Raw genomic sequence first — 19,635 nt, 5'->3', positions numbered from 1 at the left:
TGTATAAACATACAGTGGGTATTCTGGGTAAGAACTGATGCCATGCAACTTATGGTTTTTGTACAAAGCAATCACTGGATTGTGTGGTCCTGACTGGGGTGGTGGGGTAGCCAGATGTTTGAAGCGTCCACTCATCGCTGAAGACACAGGTTTGATTCCCCACATGGGTACAATGTGTGAAGCCCATTTCTGGTGTAACCTGGAGTGATATTGCCAGAATATTGCTAAAAACAGCAGAGAACCACTCTTACAGTGAATCTTTACGTTTCGTAGAGTAGTAAGTATTTGACCCCTGCTTGGTAGCTGCAGATGCTTATCTCGGCTTATTTTACATTATGCAGTGAGGATTTCTTCAACATAGAAATTAGAGGGAAGAGGAAAGCAGCACCACCTGGTGAGACCAAGTCACTGATAGGTGAGAAGAGATCTCGTACAGGGGAGATAACTCATATTGATGAAGATGCAGAGACCCAGCCTGATCAGCATGTCAGTGTGGAAAAGCTTGAACAGGTGAGCTATTTGTTAGTGTAAGATGCTAAAATGAACATTTAATGAGATGGAAAAAAGATGTGGAGAAATAAGTGAAAATGAGTAACGTTGATGTTTTCTGTGGCTAAAGATGTACCGTCAGTGTTGAGCTTCAGTGAACAATGTGAATACTTCTTTGAGTGACATATTTTGATGTTGGAGAGTCAGGTAAGGACAAACCTTAAAAATGAACAACTTGTGTATTAGATGATGTCACAATCTAAATGTGAATCCTTGTCGTGGTGTTTCCTGTCAGTCATTTGTTACAAACTCAACATGAAGCAGAGGAAATCCTTAGTAGTCTGTTGAGGTCATGAGGTCTTCAATAGGCCATGGTAGTCATAAGGTCCTCAGTATTCCATGGTAGTCACTAGGTCTTCAGTAGTTCATGGTAGTCAATAGTTTTCAGTACTCCATTGTAGTCACTAGGTCTTCAGTAGGCCATGGTAGTCATATGGTTTTCAGTAGTCCATGGTAGTCACTAGGTCTTCAGTAGTCCATGGTAGTCACTAGGTCTTCAGTAGTTCATGGTAGTCAATAGTTTTCAGTACTCCATTGTAGTCACTAGGTCTTCAGTAGGCCATGGTAGTCATAAGATCTTCAGTATTCATGGTTAATCACTAGGTCTTCAGTAGTCCATGGTAGACATACAGTTTTCAGTAGTCCATGGTAGTCAGTAGATCTTCAATAGTCCATGGTAGTCATAAGATCTTCAGTATTCAAGGTTAAACACTAGGTCTTCAGTGGTCTATTGTAGTCACTAGGTCTTCAGTAGTCCATGGTAGTCATAAGGTCTTCAGTAGTCAGTGGTAGTCACTAGGTCTTCAGTAGTCCATGGTAGTCATACGGTTTTCAGTAGTCCATGGTAGTCATTAGGTCTTCAGTATAAGGTTAATCACTGCATCTTCAGTAGTCTAGGGTAGTCACTACGTCTTCAGTAGCCCATGGTAGTCACTAGGCCTTCAGTTGTCCAGGGTAGTCATAAGGTCTTCAGTAGTCCATGGTAGTCAAACGGTTTTCAGTAGTCCATGGTAGTCAGTAGGTCTTCAATAGTCCATGGTAGTCATAAGGTCTTCAGTAGTAGATGGTAGTCACAAGGTCTTTGGTACATATAGTATTCTTCATGGCAGACTGCAATAGAGATTGGATAAATATGGTGAACGATGCTGTATGTGCCCAATCATTTGTCTAGCCTAGATCATTTAGAGTAGCTGTAGTATTTCCTTATCCTGACTCATGCTTATTATGCTTATCTCCTCCCTCTCTGTGAAGATAGTGGAACAGTTGAAATCCTTTGAAGTTCCCTTCTAATTGAAGCGGATGTACAATTCACTCACCCACCTGAAGCCTCCCTTTCCCGCTACTATCTCAGTATGGATGAGAGCCGTTACACTGAGGACCTGCAAAGCAAACTAACTACTCCATAATAGTTCCTGAAGAGTGGGAGTACTGGACGTACTTATATGGCAGTCAACAGAATCCAGTGACGCCTGACCCGCTGCTGTTGACGTTGGATTCTGAAAGCATAATAAACATGAGTCAGGATATGGAAAAATATGTAATTTTCTGAATAAAATTGATATTTTACACTTACCCATCAAGCCCTCCCAACTGCCCCTCTCAGTCACGCTGAATTCACAGTAATTCTCGTGTGAGGCTTATGAGAGAGGGACAAGCATGGCTGGTCATGTGACCATATTGGCTCGAAAGGGAGACTTCTGGTGGGTGGTTTTATTGTACTTTGGCTTCAATTAGAAGGCAACTTCAAGGGATTTCAAGTGTTCCCCTATCTTTGAATAGAGGGAGGAGATAAGCGTAATAAGCATGAGACAGGATAAGTATAAAATATCAATTATATTCAGAAAATTACATATTTGTTTGTTGCTTGCACTGCCAATTGTCATGCGTATATAGTAATTGAGAGTAATTTCAATACTAGATATGCCAGTACACTAAAATACATCATGATGTTACTGTCATGACTGCAAGTGTCATGGTGCATTTATATATCAACTTAAACTCTTGTCATTTGTAGACTCAGGGAAAAGATATTGCTCCTGACCCATTTGATGAAAACACAGAGACTTATGAAGTGCCTAAGAATGTGGATGTAGAAATGATGGAAGATAATGTGTCAAGCTCACTACAGGAACAAAGCTTGTTACAGCTGCATGGAACTCATCATGGTGATGTTACAGCATCCATAAGGCAGGAGACCAATGCTCAGGGGACACTTCTCCATCAGGTGCAGACGAAAGAAGCTACACAAACTGATAAAACAATGATAGTTCAACCAGCTGCAAGTAGTGGTCTTACAGCCTCTATGCAATCCCAAAGCAAAATTTGTGTTGCTTCTACTCCAAGACCCAGCACCTCAAAAGATGATTTGTCTGCAAAAGAAGTTTCATTTACAAATTTGGCAAACACAAGGAGTTCCAGATCCAAGGATAACAAGAAGCAGACGGCTTGGAAAACAGCACTGGTGGACTCAACTTCAGGCTCAGTGGCTGACCCTAAGGGAGGTAATCTTACCAGTGTGAGCTTGTTGAAGGACTCTGGTATCGGTGATCCTCTTAATGTGACGTCTGTGATGGAGACATCACTTCATGCTGCCCACAGTGTTTCTCTGCAGAGGAAATCCTCTGATCCCTACACCTTCCATGGATCTCAGTCTCAGCAGCTAGCCACGGAACAGACCACCACCACCAGGGTGGGTAACTGATGCTAGTTAGTAGCTTGTAATATCATATGTGTGTATAAATACTGATGGATTGAGGATTACTGTTTAAAGTTAAAAGTGACTTGCATATCACACTATACTTACAGAACCCATTGCCAACAACTCCATTATCATCAAGAAAAAAAACTGGAAGAAGTTTGAAAAGAGTCACTGCTAAGAAGATTGTGAAAGATGACAGTACCGTGTCTTCAGACTTTAAGGCATCTGCCAGCAAGCCAAAACCTAAAAAGTTGCGCAGACCTGTCACCAGGATGCAGAAGTTGCCGAGCAGAAAAACTCCTCTTGCGGATAACCAGGAAAATGCTCCAGGTAAGAGCACTTAAAAATCTCATGGCAATACAGGTAGGTGTGAAACAGCCTCTGTGAAGGTACGTGTAAAGCCAGTTCAGTGAAGGTCAGTGTAGAACAGGTTTAGTGAAGATAGAACTGGTTCATTGAATTTTGTGTAGAGCACATTCCGTGAAGGTAGACCAGGTTCAGTGAAGGTCAATGTCGAGCAGGATCAGTAAAGGTTGGTGTAGAGCACGTTCAGTGAAGGTAGATCTAGAGCATGTTCAGTGAAGGTCGGTGTAGAGGAGGTTCATTGAAGGTTGATGTAGAACAGGTTTAGTGTATGTTGTGTTGCCTGCAAGGTCTAGGAAGGGTAACTTAAGCTAATTCAGCAAACATACCAGGAATGCTGAAGATTTTGTATCAGATACCCATCAGTTTGCAATTGGTGCATTCAGTTCAGTGAAGGTAGCTGTGCATCAGTTTTCCCGAACACATCCTCTGGCAAGTTTCTGGAACTATCCAGCAGCTGTGGAACCAACCTTCAAGTAAGTATACTTTAGTGAAGATTAGTCATTGGTAGATTTACAGCATTGTTGCCATTAGTTAAAGAAAATATTTTGTGATAGACGTTGTTCTATATTGATAGGAGACAGTCCAGGCACAGGTTTTGATGCTGATGTGAGTCACTCCCTTCCCAGTCAGAGGTCAACAGAGAGACATGTAGCTTTCCAGAACATCCCTGGCAAGACATCAGTAGCTGCAGCAGCGACAGCAGCAGTGACAGCAGCAGCAACAGCAATAGCAACAGCCTCCTCCGCACCAGCTGCAGTAAGACTATCTCTGCATCATCAAAGGCTGTTTGCAATCTGTAATCAGTCATTGAAGGACTACTCACATCTGACCCGTGCCCATCCATGCACGTTTATCTTTTCTGGAGCAGGACCCCGTTTCACAAAGCTCTCGTAAGCCTAAAATCTCGTAATGTTTCTCATAGCAGTTGCACCTCCTATGCAGAGTATGCCAGGTACAAATGCTACGAGAAAAGTTACGAGAACTCAGGTTTACGAGAGTTTTGTGAAACGGGCCCCTGAACTTTAATACTGTTCAATGTTTCTTCACCAAGCTTGATACATAGATTTACTTAGAGGTGTACTGGTGCCTTTTGGTAGTTTTGGAATTCTGAATAAAAAATTTTGGTGTTTCTGGAGTAGAACTCTAAAACTGTTCCCTACTTCTTCAGTAAACTTGGCACATAGATAGATCTGGTGGTGTACTGGTGCTTTTTTATAGTTTTTGAATTCCGAGTAACATCCCATGGTGTTTCCATGGCTACAAGTTTGACTTTGACTGAAATTGGTGGTAGTGCTCTTTTCCGAAGGAGAACTCTAAAACCGTTCTATGTTTCTTCACCAAGCTTGACACTTAGCTTGGTCTAGTGGTGTACTGGTGCCTTTTGGTTATTTATGAATTCTGACTAAAATATTTTGGCCTTTTCATGGCAACAAGTTTGACATAGAATGAAATTTGTGGTTCTGCTCCCATCAGGAGGAGAACCGTTAAAACCTTTCATTGCTCTCCTTCCACTTTTCAATATACACACCAAACCATTTCACATAATCATAATTAGTAGACATATTCAGGAAGGATATTTGCCGTTGTGGAGGATATTGATGACTTTGTCTTCTTGTATTTATCTTTTTTTTCCCCATATTCATATGTTAGGTAACATTACTCATTATCACTTTCGTCCTTGTTTCAGTCTTCAGATCTGTCTGACTCCCAGATGTCTGACCAGCTGACGGAGACAGTAATCATCACAAGGAAGAAGAAGACTGTTGAGATTGAGACAATCATTCGTATAGTCACCAACAGAGAAGGGAAGGTGGTGGGGCGTGTCAAGAAAGAGGTGGGTGAAGTTGGCCTTCTTGCAGAATGGTTCGGAATATGCAGAGATCAAGAAAGCTGCTACAGTTATGTTGTATCTTCACACAACCCCTTTGGACTAAGATGAGTTAATGCTGGAAGCATGTGTAAGACCACAAAATTCAATTGAGCTTATGTCATGGTGTGTTTGTTGAGCGTATACTGTGCATTCCCTAATTTGTAACGGATTTCTCCATGTCAACCTCTCAACCAACGATGCTGAAACTTCACTTTCTTGTGTCGTCCACTGATGTCACTCCAGGTTACTGATGTTTGTTTTGCCCCCTTAAAAGTGTGATTGACTACCAACTTATGGCCATTTCTTTTCAGTTTATTTTCAAAGTAGTGTAACATTTGGTATATTTATTGGAAATGCATGAGCTCAAAATTATTACAATTTCAATCCTGAAAACAGTTCTGCTGATTTCGTAGTTAAGGTTGGAGGTAAAAGTCATCTCTGCTTACATTCTTGGTTGTTTGTCGTGGGAACCTATAACCCACTGATTCTACACCTGCATCAGTCTGTGCCATCAGGTATGATGACAGCCAGCCAGCCAGCAAACCTGCCACGCCTTGATTTAATTGCCCCTCAGCAATATGCTTGAGACCTGACTCTAGACAGGAACCAAACAGATGTAACTGGTATTCTACATTGATAATCTTCTGTATAATACAATTCAGATGATTTTGTCATCTCTTTGTCTTTGATATTTTAGGAGGAGTGTGGTGAGCCCTCGTTCACAACAACGTTCCACAGTGAGGAGACAAATGTGTTGCCATTAGTATCCCCATCTCGGACTCCAGGCTCCCTCACTCCAGGTGACCTTGCAGACGTCAGTTCTGGCTTTTCAAGATCCAACAGCACAGGCTCTAAGGGCAGCAGTCTTGAGAAAGGGATGACAAGTCTTGATCTGGCACCCCTATCAAGGAGGGAAGACTCCTTGCAGAGACTGCTGACTTCTAGCTCCACCAGACTGTCATTACCTCACAGCACTTTCTCTAGCATCACCTCTCCTTCTATCTCCAGAAACGAAGATGCTCCTAAACTGACTGTTGCCAGAGAGTCCAACAGAACCCCTGTGTCAGATGTTGTGGATGAAGGAAGAGCTGTGAAGACTCCAGATGCGTCCGTTATTGAGAAAACAGACAGTCACATAGGTGCAGTTGTCAGCAGTGCTGGTAGTCTGCGTACATCAGACTCTCTATTCACAAGTCCTGATGTCCACAGAGAAGATGCTGGAGAGGCATTTCATCAAGGACAGCAGCGGACAGAGGTCAGTAGCCACCCAAGTCCACCACTGAAGAAACGGCCTGCTGATTCCAGTCAAGATTCATCAACAGAGATCACCTCCGCTCAGCGACCCCGGACACAGGAGAGTGGTGGGTTTTCAATCCATGGGTCTGTTGGGCAGCGCAAGCAGGTAGAGTCGCCACTACATTTGCTCCAGACAACAGACTCTGATATACCACCTTCACAGAACCAGCGAGTTAGAAGGTCTGCTCGGGGTATGTATTGATTGTCACTCTGGTTTTAATGATCCAATAAAATACATATCTGGACATGTCACAGCATGAGACACCCAGTTGTGATATCCATATAAATGACATTATGATATGCTTTTCTGAAATGTGGTGGATATGTTGATAAATCACAATATGCTACTCTCAGTGTGATGCAGTAGACAGTGAAATACTGGCTGTCTCCATGTGGTCATATTGATCACCCAGGAAACAATGCATCTCAACAATATCAGCCTCAGAGCAAAAAATCCATATCAGCCGTATTAAAATGGTACGGGATGAATACAGACCAATGCTCAAACTTCAATAGACAGAGCCTAGTTTATTATCCCCCCCCCCCTCATCCGTCCGTCCCCCATCCGTCCATCCGGATAACTCAGAAACAGCTCAATATTTTGAGACCAAACTTGATAGATATAGTAATCTCAGCCTATGGTTGTGCCTTTTGCTATTTAAATATTTTTTGCATTTATATTTTTTTTTCTTTTTCCAAAAGCCGTTCAATATTTTTCTGCAAAACTTGGTAGATATATCAATCAGAACCTTAAGTGGTGCCTTTTGCTATGTACAGGATCTTGTGATTTATTATTTTCTTGGTTTCCATGGAAACATTTTGGACTTAGTCTCAAAAGTGAGAGGTGTGTTTCATTTCCAGAGCAGAACTCAAAAACTCCTAAATATCTCTCAGTAAAACCAGGTAGATATCTGAGGCAGACCCCAGAGTGGTGCCTTTTGCTATTTACAGTTTTTTGTGATTTATCATTTTCTTGGTTTCCATGGAAATGTTTTGGACTTAGTCTCAAAATACAGGTAGAGGCTTCATTTCTGGAGCGGAACTCAAAAACCATTCAATATTTTTCTGTAAAACTTGGTAGATGTATCAATTGGAACCTAAAGTGGTTCCTTTTGCTATTTCTAGGTTTTAGTGATTTATCATTTTCTCAGTTTTCATGGAAACGTTTCAAACTTAGTCTCAAAATGGAGGGATGGGCTTCGTTTCCGGAGCAGAACTCAAATCCCATTCAATATTTTTCTGCAAAACTTGGTAGATATATCAATCAGAACCTATAGTGGTGCCTTTTGCTATGTACAGGATCTTGTGATTTATTATTTTCTTGGTTTCCATGGAAACGTTTTGGACTTAGTCTCAAAAGTGAGAGGTGTGTTTCATTTCCAGAGCAGAACTCAAAAACTTCTTAATATTTGTTAGTAAAACTTGGCAGATATGTGTGGCAGACCCCAAAGTGGTGCCTTTTGGTTTTTAAAGGTTTTTGTGATGTATTATTTTCATGGTTTCCATGGAAACGGTTCGGACTTAATCTCAAAATGGAGGGATGGGCTTCGTTCCCAGAGCACAACTTGAAAATCATTTCATGTCTTTCAACAGATCTTGGCAGATGTATGAGACAGATCTTGAAATTGTGACTTTGCTGATTACAAATATATGGTATTTATAATTTTCATGAATTCCATGGAAACAATTCAAACTTAGTCTTAAAAAAACAGTGAGTAACTGTGAGATGATTTGTCCTTTCAATCAAGTGGGGGCCGGGGGGATAAGTCATCTTCTGATGACTCTTGGTTTTGTTATTTTAGAGTTAATGTCCCTTTATGTGGGATATGATTAAAGGGTTATGACAGTCTTTTTAGCTCAAGACAACTGTATCAGTACTCAGGACTTTTAGCCCTAAGAATGATATGACTGGCAGAGGGAAAACTGTCATGTAATAACCATACACTTATTTGGAATGTGTTCGTGTCGAGATCTCTGTAGACTTAACTGAAATATATGCAAATATGATGACAAGTCATAATGATACATGTCTTGTATTGTTCACAATATACATCTCCCCACTTGGTGACATAGTGAGACAGTACAAGCTTTGCTCGCACCTATATGCGGATGACACAAAGCTGTATTTTCACCTTCAAGCCTATGGAACAACCTTCAGCAATCAACACTTTTCAACAAATCCAAGACTTCAAGGCATGGTTGACATCACATTTCTTTAAACTAATTGTTATTGAGACTGTACGGATAATCAGCAGTCCAAAATATCTACATCTACAGCACCATTTGCCATCTTTTCATATTGTAGCAATCAGCAAAGAAGCTTCCAACTTGGGCATGGTAATGGCAGCAGTCTCAGTCTTGAGTCTCATGTGTATTCCATCTGCAGACAAGCCCATTTCCACATCAGAAATATTGGGCTAATAAGGCGGTATCTTGACCAACATGCGGCTATCTCACTCATCCAGGCTCATGTAATTTCCCACTTGGACTGCTGCTATTCCCTGATCAAGAAACTGCTACAAGTGCAGAACACCACAGCCAGAGATGTCAGCAGGGAGAGGAAATTTGACCACATTCAGTCAGTCCTGCAGGACCTTCACTGTCCAGTGCTCTGTAACCAAGCACCAGATCACCTCATCAATCTGCTGACCAGATATCACCCATCTAGGACAGTGCTGTCATGTGACAAGTCTGACCTAGTGGTACCTTCTTCTCGTACAAAACACTTGGTGACCATTGGATGTATAGGCACTCTTCTCTGGAACAGTCTCCCACTTGACATTGAATCGGAGCAAACATTGTCCATGTTCAAATTTGAACTCAAAACGTTCTTCTTCAGTATGCCAAATGTTTGTAAGTATGTCTGTCTGTCTGTATGTCTGTCTGTTTGTCTGAACTGTAGTGCTAGGCCTGTCATGGCATTGCTGAATGTGTGGTGAGACAATATTCTCTCATCTAAATGCTTGGTTTTCAGGAGAGAAGAGCAAAACTACAGGCAACAGCAGTTCTGGAGACAGTCATATAAGGTCAGTGAAAAATGTGCATAGCACCAATGAAAGGAAAATAAGTTCGACATTTTACTTTTGAATTTTTTTTTGATTCATTTTTACCCTTTGGACAGTAAATACAGTTGACGTTATGTGTCTCTTCTTCCAGTCCACAGATTCCCTTCCAGACAACCACGGATGTCGAGCAGGAGCAGGCAATGCCAGTTGAACATGCCAGTAGTGCACAGATTGGTATGTTCTACACTGTTTTGTCTGCTGTGTACAGTAGCAAAGTCTACACAGATGTTTTGTGTGACTCTTGTGTCACGTACATACGAAGCACAATCATAGATGCAGAGTTTGGCAAATGTACCACATCACAAAAATGTTTTTCGAACATATGCAATATGCTAAAATTCAAACATTCTGCTCATTAACACATTGACTATCTCTCACGAGTATACTCGTACCAAACATTCCACTTGAATTTGCCACTACACATTATCTCGTAGCTATATAAGTGTTATTTTAGAACAAGTTTCACATGTTGGCAAAATAGGCACAAGAAAGATGTTGTCTTTGTGACATTGTTTCAGGATCCACAGTGATGGCTAAATGGAAGGATGATTACTTCTACCCCGGGAAGATTTTAAAAATTGACACAACTGGAAGGTGCGTCCCATAATAATGTCCCCATTTTAACATTGTGTTTTTAGTGATGAGCCAAGCCTGCATGTTTCTAGTCTATTTATACTCTGGAAACTGTTGCCAACATGCTTTCATCTCTTAACATAAACATAAGTCCTCTTATTGACATGAAATTAACCAATCAAATTGTATCTTCTGATCACATGGTCATCTTAGATCAACATTAAAGATGCTGCCCAAGTCTGAGTGATTTTGTTATGCATATCATTCAATCAGATTACTGTTATGGGTGAACTTTAAGGTAAGAAAGATGATACAAGATGTTTGTGGTTGTATTTGAAATGGCATACAAAGTTGTGTGGTAATACTTCATTTCAATCAGGACTGAAGATTCAGCATATAATAAGTTAACTGCATACCTCCAGATTCTACATCCGTTTTGATGATGGAGACCAGATGTATGTAAAGGCTAAAGACATTTTGCTGGTGAAGGTGATTCCGATTGGCCAGAGTGTGATGGTGATGTCACCAGATGGCTACTTCGAGTACGGGATGGTGGTGGAGTATGTGCAGCAAGGTGACACAGTCAAGTATAAAGTGTCACGGGATGGAGGCGACACTCAGCAGTAAGGCTTACATGACTTGTGTTAATGGCAATTATTGCTGACAGGATTTATTATTCGTGATGAATCTTATGGTTATTAAACTTGTTATATATTCAACATGTGCAATCTGTGCATGTCATCATTCGTTTGGTGTTACTACATTGACAGTCTGATCTCTAATGGCCATCACTTGACGAACCATTGGTACAAGACTTTCGATGTCACCATTAAAGTTGTTCCTGACAATTACCACATTAGTACATGTATTTCCGTGCACTACTTGGATATTGAGTTCCGTTTTCTGTGTTTTGTGATACACTTGTGGTAATGGTTTCCAGTTTATAACCAACTTTAGAGGTTCATTTTTGAACAAGTTAGTCCATTACAATCTCATCATGGATCCATGTCATTGTAAATCAATGTATTAGTTCATGTAGGCATGTCTTGAATGTAACAATTGCACCCTGTTTGATGTGGTGACCTGGGAGAGATCATTGTGTTTAGGTGTTCCTGAAGTCAGATAATCCTGAGTGAGGGTCAGGCCAGCTGTCTGATGACTGTGACCAGGTAGAGGTTTTTGTGTTCAGGTGTTCCTGGAGTCAGATATTCCTGAGTGAGGTTCAGGCCAGCTGTCTGATGACTGTGACCAGGTAGAGGTTTTTGTGTTCAGGTGTTCCTGGAGTCAGATAATCCTGAGTGAGGGTCAGGCCAGCTGTCTGATGAGTGATGAGGAGATGAGGGTGCCGGCTGTCCCAGGGACAACAACGGATCCCAAACTGGGGGATGTGTCACTAGGTAATATTCACTTGTCTTTGATGATTATCAGAAGAGATCTCCTGCCATACTTAAATACAGATCTTTTAAATGTGTATGCAGTGTTCATTGAGTTTGTGATAGTTTTATGTAGATCAGTTGTTTATGTATCTACCAGTTACTAAACTTGAACAAACATTATTGATTTGTGAGCTTACTACACCACTGTTCTTGGTTAAACCAGAAGCCTTCTTTGCTGCTTGTAAAACTAGCAGTTATGGATATGAAATGATACAAAAGCATTATAACTCAGTCTGTGCACTACTGCTGAACTCATGCTGATCTGGTAACTCATGACACCAGGAGCTGTTTTATATCTCAGACAACCTAATTGTGGGGGAGCGACGGAGACGGAAGAGAGGAGCACAGGAAGAGGCACAGGGTGAGACACCAGTGCAGACAACGGAAAGCAAAGGCAGTCCAGCCCCAGATGTGGCTAAAAGCGCCTTGAGGGGCAGATCTGCCAGCAGAAGTGCCCAGAAAGAGAAGAAGGTGCCACCTCCAGATCCTACAAGTCACAGCAAGGAGAAAGACCCTCCCTCCCGGGGAAAGAAGCGAAAACTGCAGGAGGGACCTATGGCCACCAGCACACCAACACCCAAAGCCAAGAAACCTCCAGACAGTGCAGGGTCAGGTAATGACATTCTAGTGATAACAGTGCAGTGGTATAAAGTGATCTTAGTGCCTGGGTGATTGTAACTCCCTCATGTGTATGTTGATATAGACTTACAACTGCTGTAATGCTCAGATCGATTTGTACAACACCACCCAGTTAATTGTGGATTCTACCTAAATAAAGTCAGTGGTAAAACTGCCTGAGATCAATTCATGTGGATTTATCTTTGAGATGGTTTTGTGAATGCATGGTGTATTCTGATACAAAAAAATGTCCGTTTTTTGTGTGTGTTTAGGGACCATGTATTCTTCAAAAGTACTTTCATTCCACACTGTAGTTCAACTTTTAGTAATAACCATCATTGAAAATGTCTTTGTCCTCTCTTCCATTATTGTTTATCAATGCCAAGTCCTACTGATATATTCTGATTGATTACGAATGGAAACAGCATGGATGACCAAACCACTGACATACACCCAGATTTGAAAATCCAAAAATTATTCTTCGATAAGACTTTCATTAAGAAATACACTTCCATCCCCAGAATAAGCAGGTCGATTAAAGAAGCCAAGTGTGTGTATCATACATATTACAGACATTAATACTGCACATTTGGGAGACATGCTAGGAGGAACCAGATTATGTTCCTTGTGAGATTGTACACTTTTACACCTCAAAATACACTTTTTAGCATCCACATTTTGAAAGCAAGTTGGACAGGCAGGTGTGGCAGTCTAAGTAAACTTAGTCTAACAAAACCTAGTAGAAGGTCACATCAGGTAACCTTTGAGCGACCAGTGACAGTCCAATCAAATGCGAGATGGTTAAATAGATTTAACCAATCAGACAACGGCTACTATTTATTGATTGGAGGGTCTTTCAAAATATTCAGGTCACTGACACAAATCTCTCCACAAACATAAATCCGCATATAACACAGTTATTTGATCTGCAGTATATGATAATAAATAATAATAATAAGGGTCTTTGTATTGCGCTTCATCCACATCACTGAGGGACATGCTCTAAGCGCATCACAGTGCACATAACATATATACAGTTTACATAAACAGTTCAATACATATATTCGCAGTTAGTGATTCAATGCATATCTCTTGAAAAGGTGAGTTTTTAGTTTTGATTTGAATACAGTTAGTGATGGAGCAGTTTTGAGATCAGACGGTAAGGAGTTCCAGAGAGTTGCTGCCGCATAAGAGAAGGAATTGGCACCGAAAGTCTTGAGATTGTAGAGAGGAACATTTAACATGAATTGTTGGTTAGAACGAAGAGGTCTTTCTGGACGATAGTGGTTGATCAAATCTTGGAGATAAGCTGTACTGGAATTGTTGATAGACTGGTACACGAGGGTGAGCAGTTTGAATTCTATTCTTTCACGGATATACGCCTTGGGGTTTCTGTTGACATGGTTACCATTAGCTAATGTTTCTGCAAGATAACATCATTGAATATTGCCGAACACTATTTATAGCGACTGTTTGCTCACCGTTGTCATGGTTGTATGTATGCCGTGTGCATCACCCGGAAGCGAGCGTACGCTACATACCATTCTGAATCGTTTGTTAAAAGAAGATAAAGAGATAAAAAGTTCAAAAGGTAAGGTGCCGAATAGGCACTTTCGCTGTTTGGTACCTCAAAGGTTACCTCCCATAAGGTTTTGTTAGACTCAGTAGTGGAGTGTAGCAAAAAGTACTAAGGATAAGTTTACTGAGACTGGCAGGTCTGGTTATGACAAATGATGGATGGTGATTCTGGTTTCCAACAGGAGAAAGTGTTCCAATAAAATCTGGTGAGAATACTCGTCAAGAAAACACTGAATATTGTAATTTGCATGTTTCTTCCAGTGATACTTTCAAAATAGTGGAAGATAGGCTAGACTGTAATCAAGTGCTTTTTGTAAGAAGTGAAGTGGGATCCTGACGCTAGGTTGCAACCTGTGCTGGACCAATGTGACTAGGTGACTTTGATGCTTATGAATGAGCCTGAAACTGGGTTACGGCTTTCAGACTTCGTCCTGTAGTTGGGATGGTGCCATTTGTGGTTGTAAACAGTGAAATATTCAGACTGTATATTGACACATGCATGTCATGTCCTGCTGGAATTTGACCAGGAATGTTTGGATGAGGATGTTTTCATGTTTGACACTGTATTGGTGGATGTTGTAGTGACACCGACCACGTCGGGTATGGGAGGAGCTGTAGACTCACCGTCAGAGAGTAGGGGGCGAGCCCGCAGAGTCCGAGTTGGTGAGTTGTATTTGTTCATGTGCATTTTTTCTGTGGGAAAGACATACAGTCTTGGCATGCACTGGAATTTACGAAGAATCGCAGTTACAAAATCTTTGGCTTATCCACTGATCTTATAAAAATGTCATTTGACAAAACAGCTCATATTGGTGTGAAAATAGATTCTCCACTTTGTGACACATTGACACCACACTGAAGTTTGAAAACATCTTGATGTATGACTGTCTGCCAGGTCTCTTTGACAAAAGCAAGAGGGGCGGTCGGGCGTGCTCTCCCTACCTGTTCCAGGGCATGGTATTCCTTCTCACTCATGTGGACAAGAGCGCAGAACAGAAACTGCAAGAGAAGAAACTCCTTCAAGACTCCAGTCTGGAAACTTCTACTGAAGAGAGTGGCACTGATGGTAGGTGTTCAACTGGGTGTCTGTAAGACTGTTGCTTATTCCGTTAGAAATATGGAATTGAAATAAATAATTCTTTTGAAATGTGTGGCAAATTTCTGTTTTAGAAGAACCAAGCATTGCTTTTGACAAGGAGAATCTGAGAACAAACATTGAGGCAGCAGGTGGCATTGTCCTGGAGAAGTACAACCATGCACAGGTAACAGCAAGCTCTTGAGGAATGGTTTTATAGAATGGAGATGGAGCACACTGAACTATTCAGGATTTACTTGAACATACCTAGCGCAATGTATAAAATATAATAACAATGTGGTTTGTGTGTTTTGTGAAGATTGAAGCAGCATCCCAGGCCTACCTTGTGGCAAGCACGTTCCAGAGGACAGTCAAGTACTTTCAGTGTCTAGCAGCGGGCATTCCTTGCGTGTCCCATCAGTGGATCATACACTCCTGTACAGAGGTAGGTGTCCCTTGTGTCCCATTAGTGGATCATACACTCCAGTACAGACATAGGCATCCCTTGTGTCCCATCAGTGGATCATACACCCCAGTACAGACATAGGCATCCCTTGTGTCCCATCAGTGGATCATACACCCCAGTACAGACATAGGCATCCCTTGTGTCCCATCAGTGGATCATACACCCCAGTACAGACATAGGCATCCCTTGTGTCCCATCAGTGGATCATACTCCAGTACAGACATAGGCATCCCTTGTGTCCCATCAGTGGATCATACACCCCAGTACAGACATAGGCATCCATTGTGTCCCATTAGTGGATCATATACTAATGTACAGAGGTAGGCAGAGATGACAGAAGCATCTGTGAATGTGTCATGTCTTCAAAGTGTGCTATGTTTCACCAGGGTAGGCTGCTGGATCACAAGGCGTACATTCTACCGGCTGGCATCAGTCTGGAGAGACGGAAACTGATGGAATGGTGAGTGATGCTCTTCCCCTGTGTCCTTTTGACTCATTCTGCATATGTTGTCTTGGCCCTTATATAGGAATGTGCACTGTCAGGACATTTGGTGAAAACCCTACATGTAGGCAGTGTGGTAGGGTTGGCTATGGTAAAGACAGTATGTGTAGGCCCTTTGGTAGGGATAGATACTAATATTGTCAAGACAGTCTGTTAGTCCTGTACATGTGTTGCGTTTACTTAGAGAGGATATTGTCCAGTACCCATTGAATGTTCAGCTTGATCCAATTCAAATCTATTCCAGTCTGACAACCAACTGCATGAGGGTCTGACTTAGGAGGACAGCACGTTTGCATAGCAGGAGTAGGATGACTGCACTTATTATAAACAGGCATTGATCCTTGGTAAAGTTGTTCTACAAACATTGTTTTCTGTGAAAACCCCAAGTATAGCTTGACCTAGTAAATCTTTTGACCATGCTTGACTATTTACATTGTTTGTATGCTTGGAATACAGTTTAACAGTTTTTTTACATGTCAATTAAATGGAAAGAGACCTAGCAGTAAGTACCATTGACGCTGACTGCAGGAACCCTGGTGGCAGCTGTCTTGGAGGTCTTCAGGTCATGGTGGCATCTACTAATGTCAAGTTCCAAGACACTTGGCGGTCAATACTGACGATCTCCAGGTGCCACCTGGTCAACAGATTGCCCATCAAGAACAAAACAGGTGGGGATTGAGTTACTGATAGCAGAATTGTTGAATTGGATTGAAATGGCACAAGTGTTCTCAACAGTTTTTACATGATGAAGTGTTAGTAAATCTGTTTAATATTAGAAATTTATACACAGAAGTGGATCCAGAGGGAAGTGGAGGGATGCACACAACCCTCACTTCCTCTGTTGTCCTGAAAGTATATTAAATGACTATTGCCAGTCTCGTGAAAATGAGTGAAAATAAACTGTGCATACCCCCTTTCTCAAAAAGCTGTAACAGACCCTGATAATGGTTATGATTGTTTTTCTTTCACTCAGATAATTTCAACTTTCTGAATAATGAAAGGTTCGGAAAGAGATTTTTTAAATGAGTTACCTCCCCTATATCATTGAAAACACCGCTTTACTTCATAACATTTGAGTCAAATTTAACCAGCCTATCAGCATCTTTATAATAAATACAATAGTGTCGTTATTTATTACTTGATGAATCGATTACCTTTACAAGTAACTTAAGTTGATATTCTATCTCAGCAAGTAATGACACACATACTCTAGGACTGATACAAAGTTGAGAAGTTCTTGAATTGAACTGCTGAAAGTCAGTGAAACTAAATGTGGGGATTTTATTTATATGGACCTCCTTTTATTGAATTCATGATAAGTAATGCTGTTGTTTTTACTACTTTTTTGTTATATGAGATAGTGTGTCCCATTTTCTTGCAGCTCATTTTCTTATTTGCCAGCCAATGTCAGAATTAGTTCGATAAATGATGCGTCACTAGGACTTGATTCTGACCAAAGTAGACATCATTTAGGTTGACCTGAATGATTTGTTGCAGACAAGGAAATGTGTTTTAATTGTGCATTGTGGTGAACATGACGGACACAGATTGGGCATTTTATTTCTGTAGAAGGAAGGAAACTGACATCCGTAGGGTGGAAAAGAGTATCTATTGTAATTTTGATATGGAGAATTTGAATCTGGTTGAACTGAATGTTTGAAATTTAGAGTTTCTTTTAAAATTTGAGGTGATTAAATGGATGGAGTGGGATAACAGTGGGTAACTTACACATTCCAATTCACCCATACATCCCAATGAATACAAACATTAGGGATCAGTAGGTATCAAGTTATTCAGTAATGTGTCCGTCTCTAGCCATCCTGTAACGTGTCGATCTCTAGCCATGCAGTAATGTGTCCATCTCTAGCCATGCTGTAATGTGTCTGTCTCTAGTCATGCTGTAATGTGTCTGTTTCTAGCCATGCTGTAATGTGTCTGTCCCTAACCATGCTGTAATGTGTCGATCTCTAGACATACAGTGATGAGTTGATCTCTAGCCACACAGTAATGTGTCCATCTCTAGCAATGCTGTAGTGTGTTGATGCTGTAATATGTCAATTTCTAGTTGTGCTGTAATGTCTTGATCTCTTGCCATAGTGTAGTGTGTTGGTCCCTAGCCATACCCTAATGTGTCAGTCTCTAGCCATGCTGTAATGTGTTGATCTCTAGCCATACAGTAATGTGTCAATCTCTAGCCATGTTGTAATGTATCAATCTCTAGCCATGCTGTGATGTGTCGATCTCTAGCCATACAGTAATATAGCATATAGTAATGTCGATCTCTAGCCATACTCTGTGTCGATCCCTAGCCATGCTGTAATGTGTCAATCCCTAGCTATGCTGTAATGTGTCGATCTCTAGCCATGCTGTAATGTGTCGATCTGTAGCCATGCTGTGATGTGTTGATCTCCAGCCATACAGTAATGTGTCGATCTCTAGCCATGCTGTGATGTCTCTGTCTCAAACCACGCTGTAATGTATTTGTCTCAGGCCATGTTGTAATATGTTCATTTGTTTCAGAAGATTCGGTGAATATTATTGTCACTGATGCAGACTGCCCATCGTCAGTACTCCACCAAGCCAAGCAGCTCAAAATACCCTTGGTGTCCACGGAGTGGGTGATTCAGTGCCTCATAAATGGTCACTTGTTGGGCTACACAACACACCCCCAGTATAGGCATGACTACCAGGAAGGCTGACTCACCTGGGGTCACACCACCTAAAGGATGTGCAGTGGTTGAATGCCACATGTCAATGTTGTTAGAGAATGGGCTGACCATTCTGACCACAGACTGTTATAATTCAGTACATACAACCTGTAAATGGTAATCTCATGGGTTGATAATATGTTTTAACACAGATGATGACTGATTGATAGTAATTTGAAAGATTTGTGTTAAATTTGCTGGGTTGAAATATGGTTTAGTTGTGCATGTTAAGATTTGAAACTACTTTCACAGATGAAAGCAATGAATTGAATGTGCAGTGCATGGCACCATGAAGCACCTGACAGTGACAAATAGAATACATGGGTATGTTTTGGTGTGGATGTTCATGTCCGAAGATGACAGCCAGTTTAATGCCCTGATGTGGACTGTTGTTTGGAACATATATTCATATCAATAGAATAAATTATGCACAGTGCTGACTTGATGTACATGTACTTCTGTATCCAGTTTTGCTTTCTGTGACTACTGCTTCTACATCTACATTTGTGAGTCTGTATTGGAGTTGCAGATAGGCCTGATCAAGCATATATTGTTCATGCCGTAGAATGGTGTATAGAATTTACAGAATTTTTGTATGTTTATGTGTAAATATGTTAAGGTATAGTTAACGAACATGGTCAGTGATATGCAGGAAATCAAAATGTTTCCCCCATACGTTGCTGCCATTTCTGTAATTTTGGTTTTCGTCTTGAAACGTAAGATTTTTTTAATTATTTTTTTTTATTTGTGTTCTGTATTTCATGAAAGGTCATGCCTTGAGTGGGCATCATCATTTTTATGCATCCATAAATAAAGTGAGAATGATTAATATGTC

General features: G+C 41.0%; 1 protein-coding gene across 2 annotated transcripts in view; it reads left to right on the top strand.

Annotated features, from left to right (window-relative positions):
- LOC137278216 (TP53-binding protein 1-like) overlaps window positions 1-19,635 on the top strand; it is a 41,973-nt gene extending 22,338 nt beyond the window's left edge. The window contains exons 19-37 of one of the 2 annotated variants that reach the window (XM_067810431.1): window positions 342-510; window positions 2,564-3,238; window positions 3,355-3,577; window positions 4,188-4,369; window positions 5,301-5,447; window positions 6,181-6,970; window positions 9,754-9,805; window positions 9,936-10,018; window positions 10,363-10,438; window positions 10,840-11,040; window positions 11,690-11,814; window positions 12,155-12,466; window positions 14,632-14,712; window positions 14,945-15,115; window positions 15,220-15,311; window positions 15,444-15,569; window positions 15,977-16,050; window positions 16,621-16,760; window positions 18,616-19,635. In XM_067810431.1, coding sequence (XP_067666532.1) covers window positions 342-510; window positions 2,564-3,238; window positions 3,355-3,577; window positions 4,188-4,369; window positions 5,301-5,447; window positions 6,181-6,970; window positions 9,754-9,805; window positions 9,936-10,018; window positions 10,363-10,438; window positions 10,840-11,040; window positions 11,690-11,814; window positions 12,155-12,466; window positions 14,632-14,712; window positions 14,945-15,115; window positions 15,220-15,311; window positions 15,444-15,569; window positions 15,977-16,050; window positions 16,621-16,760; window positions 18,616-18,791 — 3,895 coding nt within the window. In that variant the 3' untranslated portion in view covers window positions 18,792-19,635. Of the gene's footprint in view, window positions 1-341; window positions 511-2,563; window positions 3,239-3,354; window positions 3,578-4,187; window positions 4,370-5,300; window positions 5,448-6,180; window positions 6,971-9,753; window positions 9,806-9,935; window positions 10,019-10,362; window positions 10,439-10,839; window positions 11,041-11,689; window positions 11,815-12,154; window positions 12,467-14,631; window positions 14,713-14,944; window positions 15,116-15,219; window positions 15,312-15,443; window positions 15,570-15,976; window positions 16,051-16,620; window positions 16,761-18,612 lie in introns of both variants that reach the window. The other variant, XM_067810430.1, reaches the window with a different exon arrangement.

Source organism: Haliotis asinina, chromosome 3 (genome assembly GCF_037392515.1).
Source record: "Haliotis asinina isolate JCU_RB_2024 chromosome 3, JCU_Hal_asi_v2, whole genome shotgun sequence".
Taxonomy (NCBI): Eukaryota; Metazoa; Mollusca; class Gastropoda; order Lepetellida; family Haliotidae; genus Haliotis; species Haliotis asinina.
This window is presented reverse-complemented; position numbering and strand designations above follow the sequence as displayed.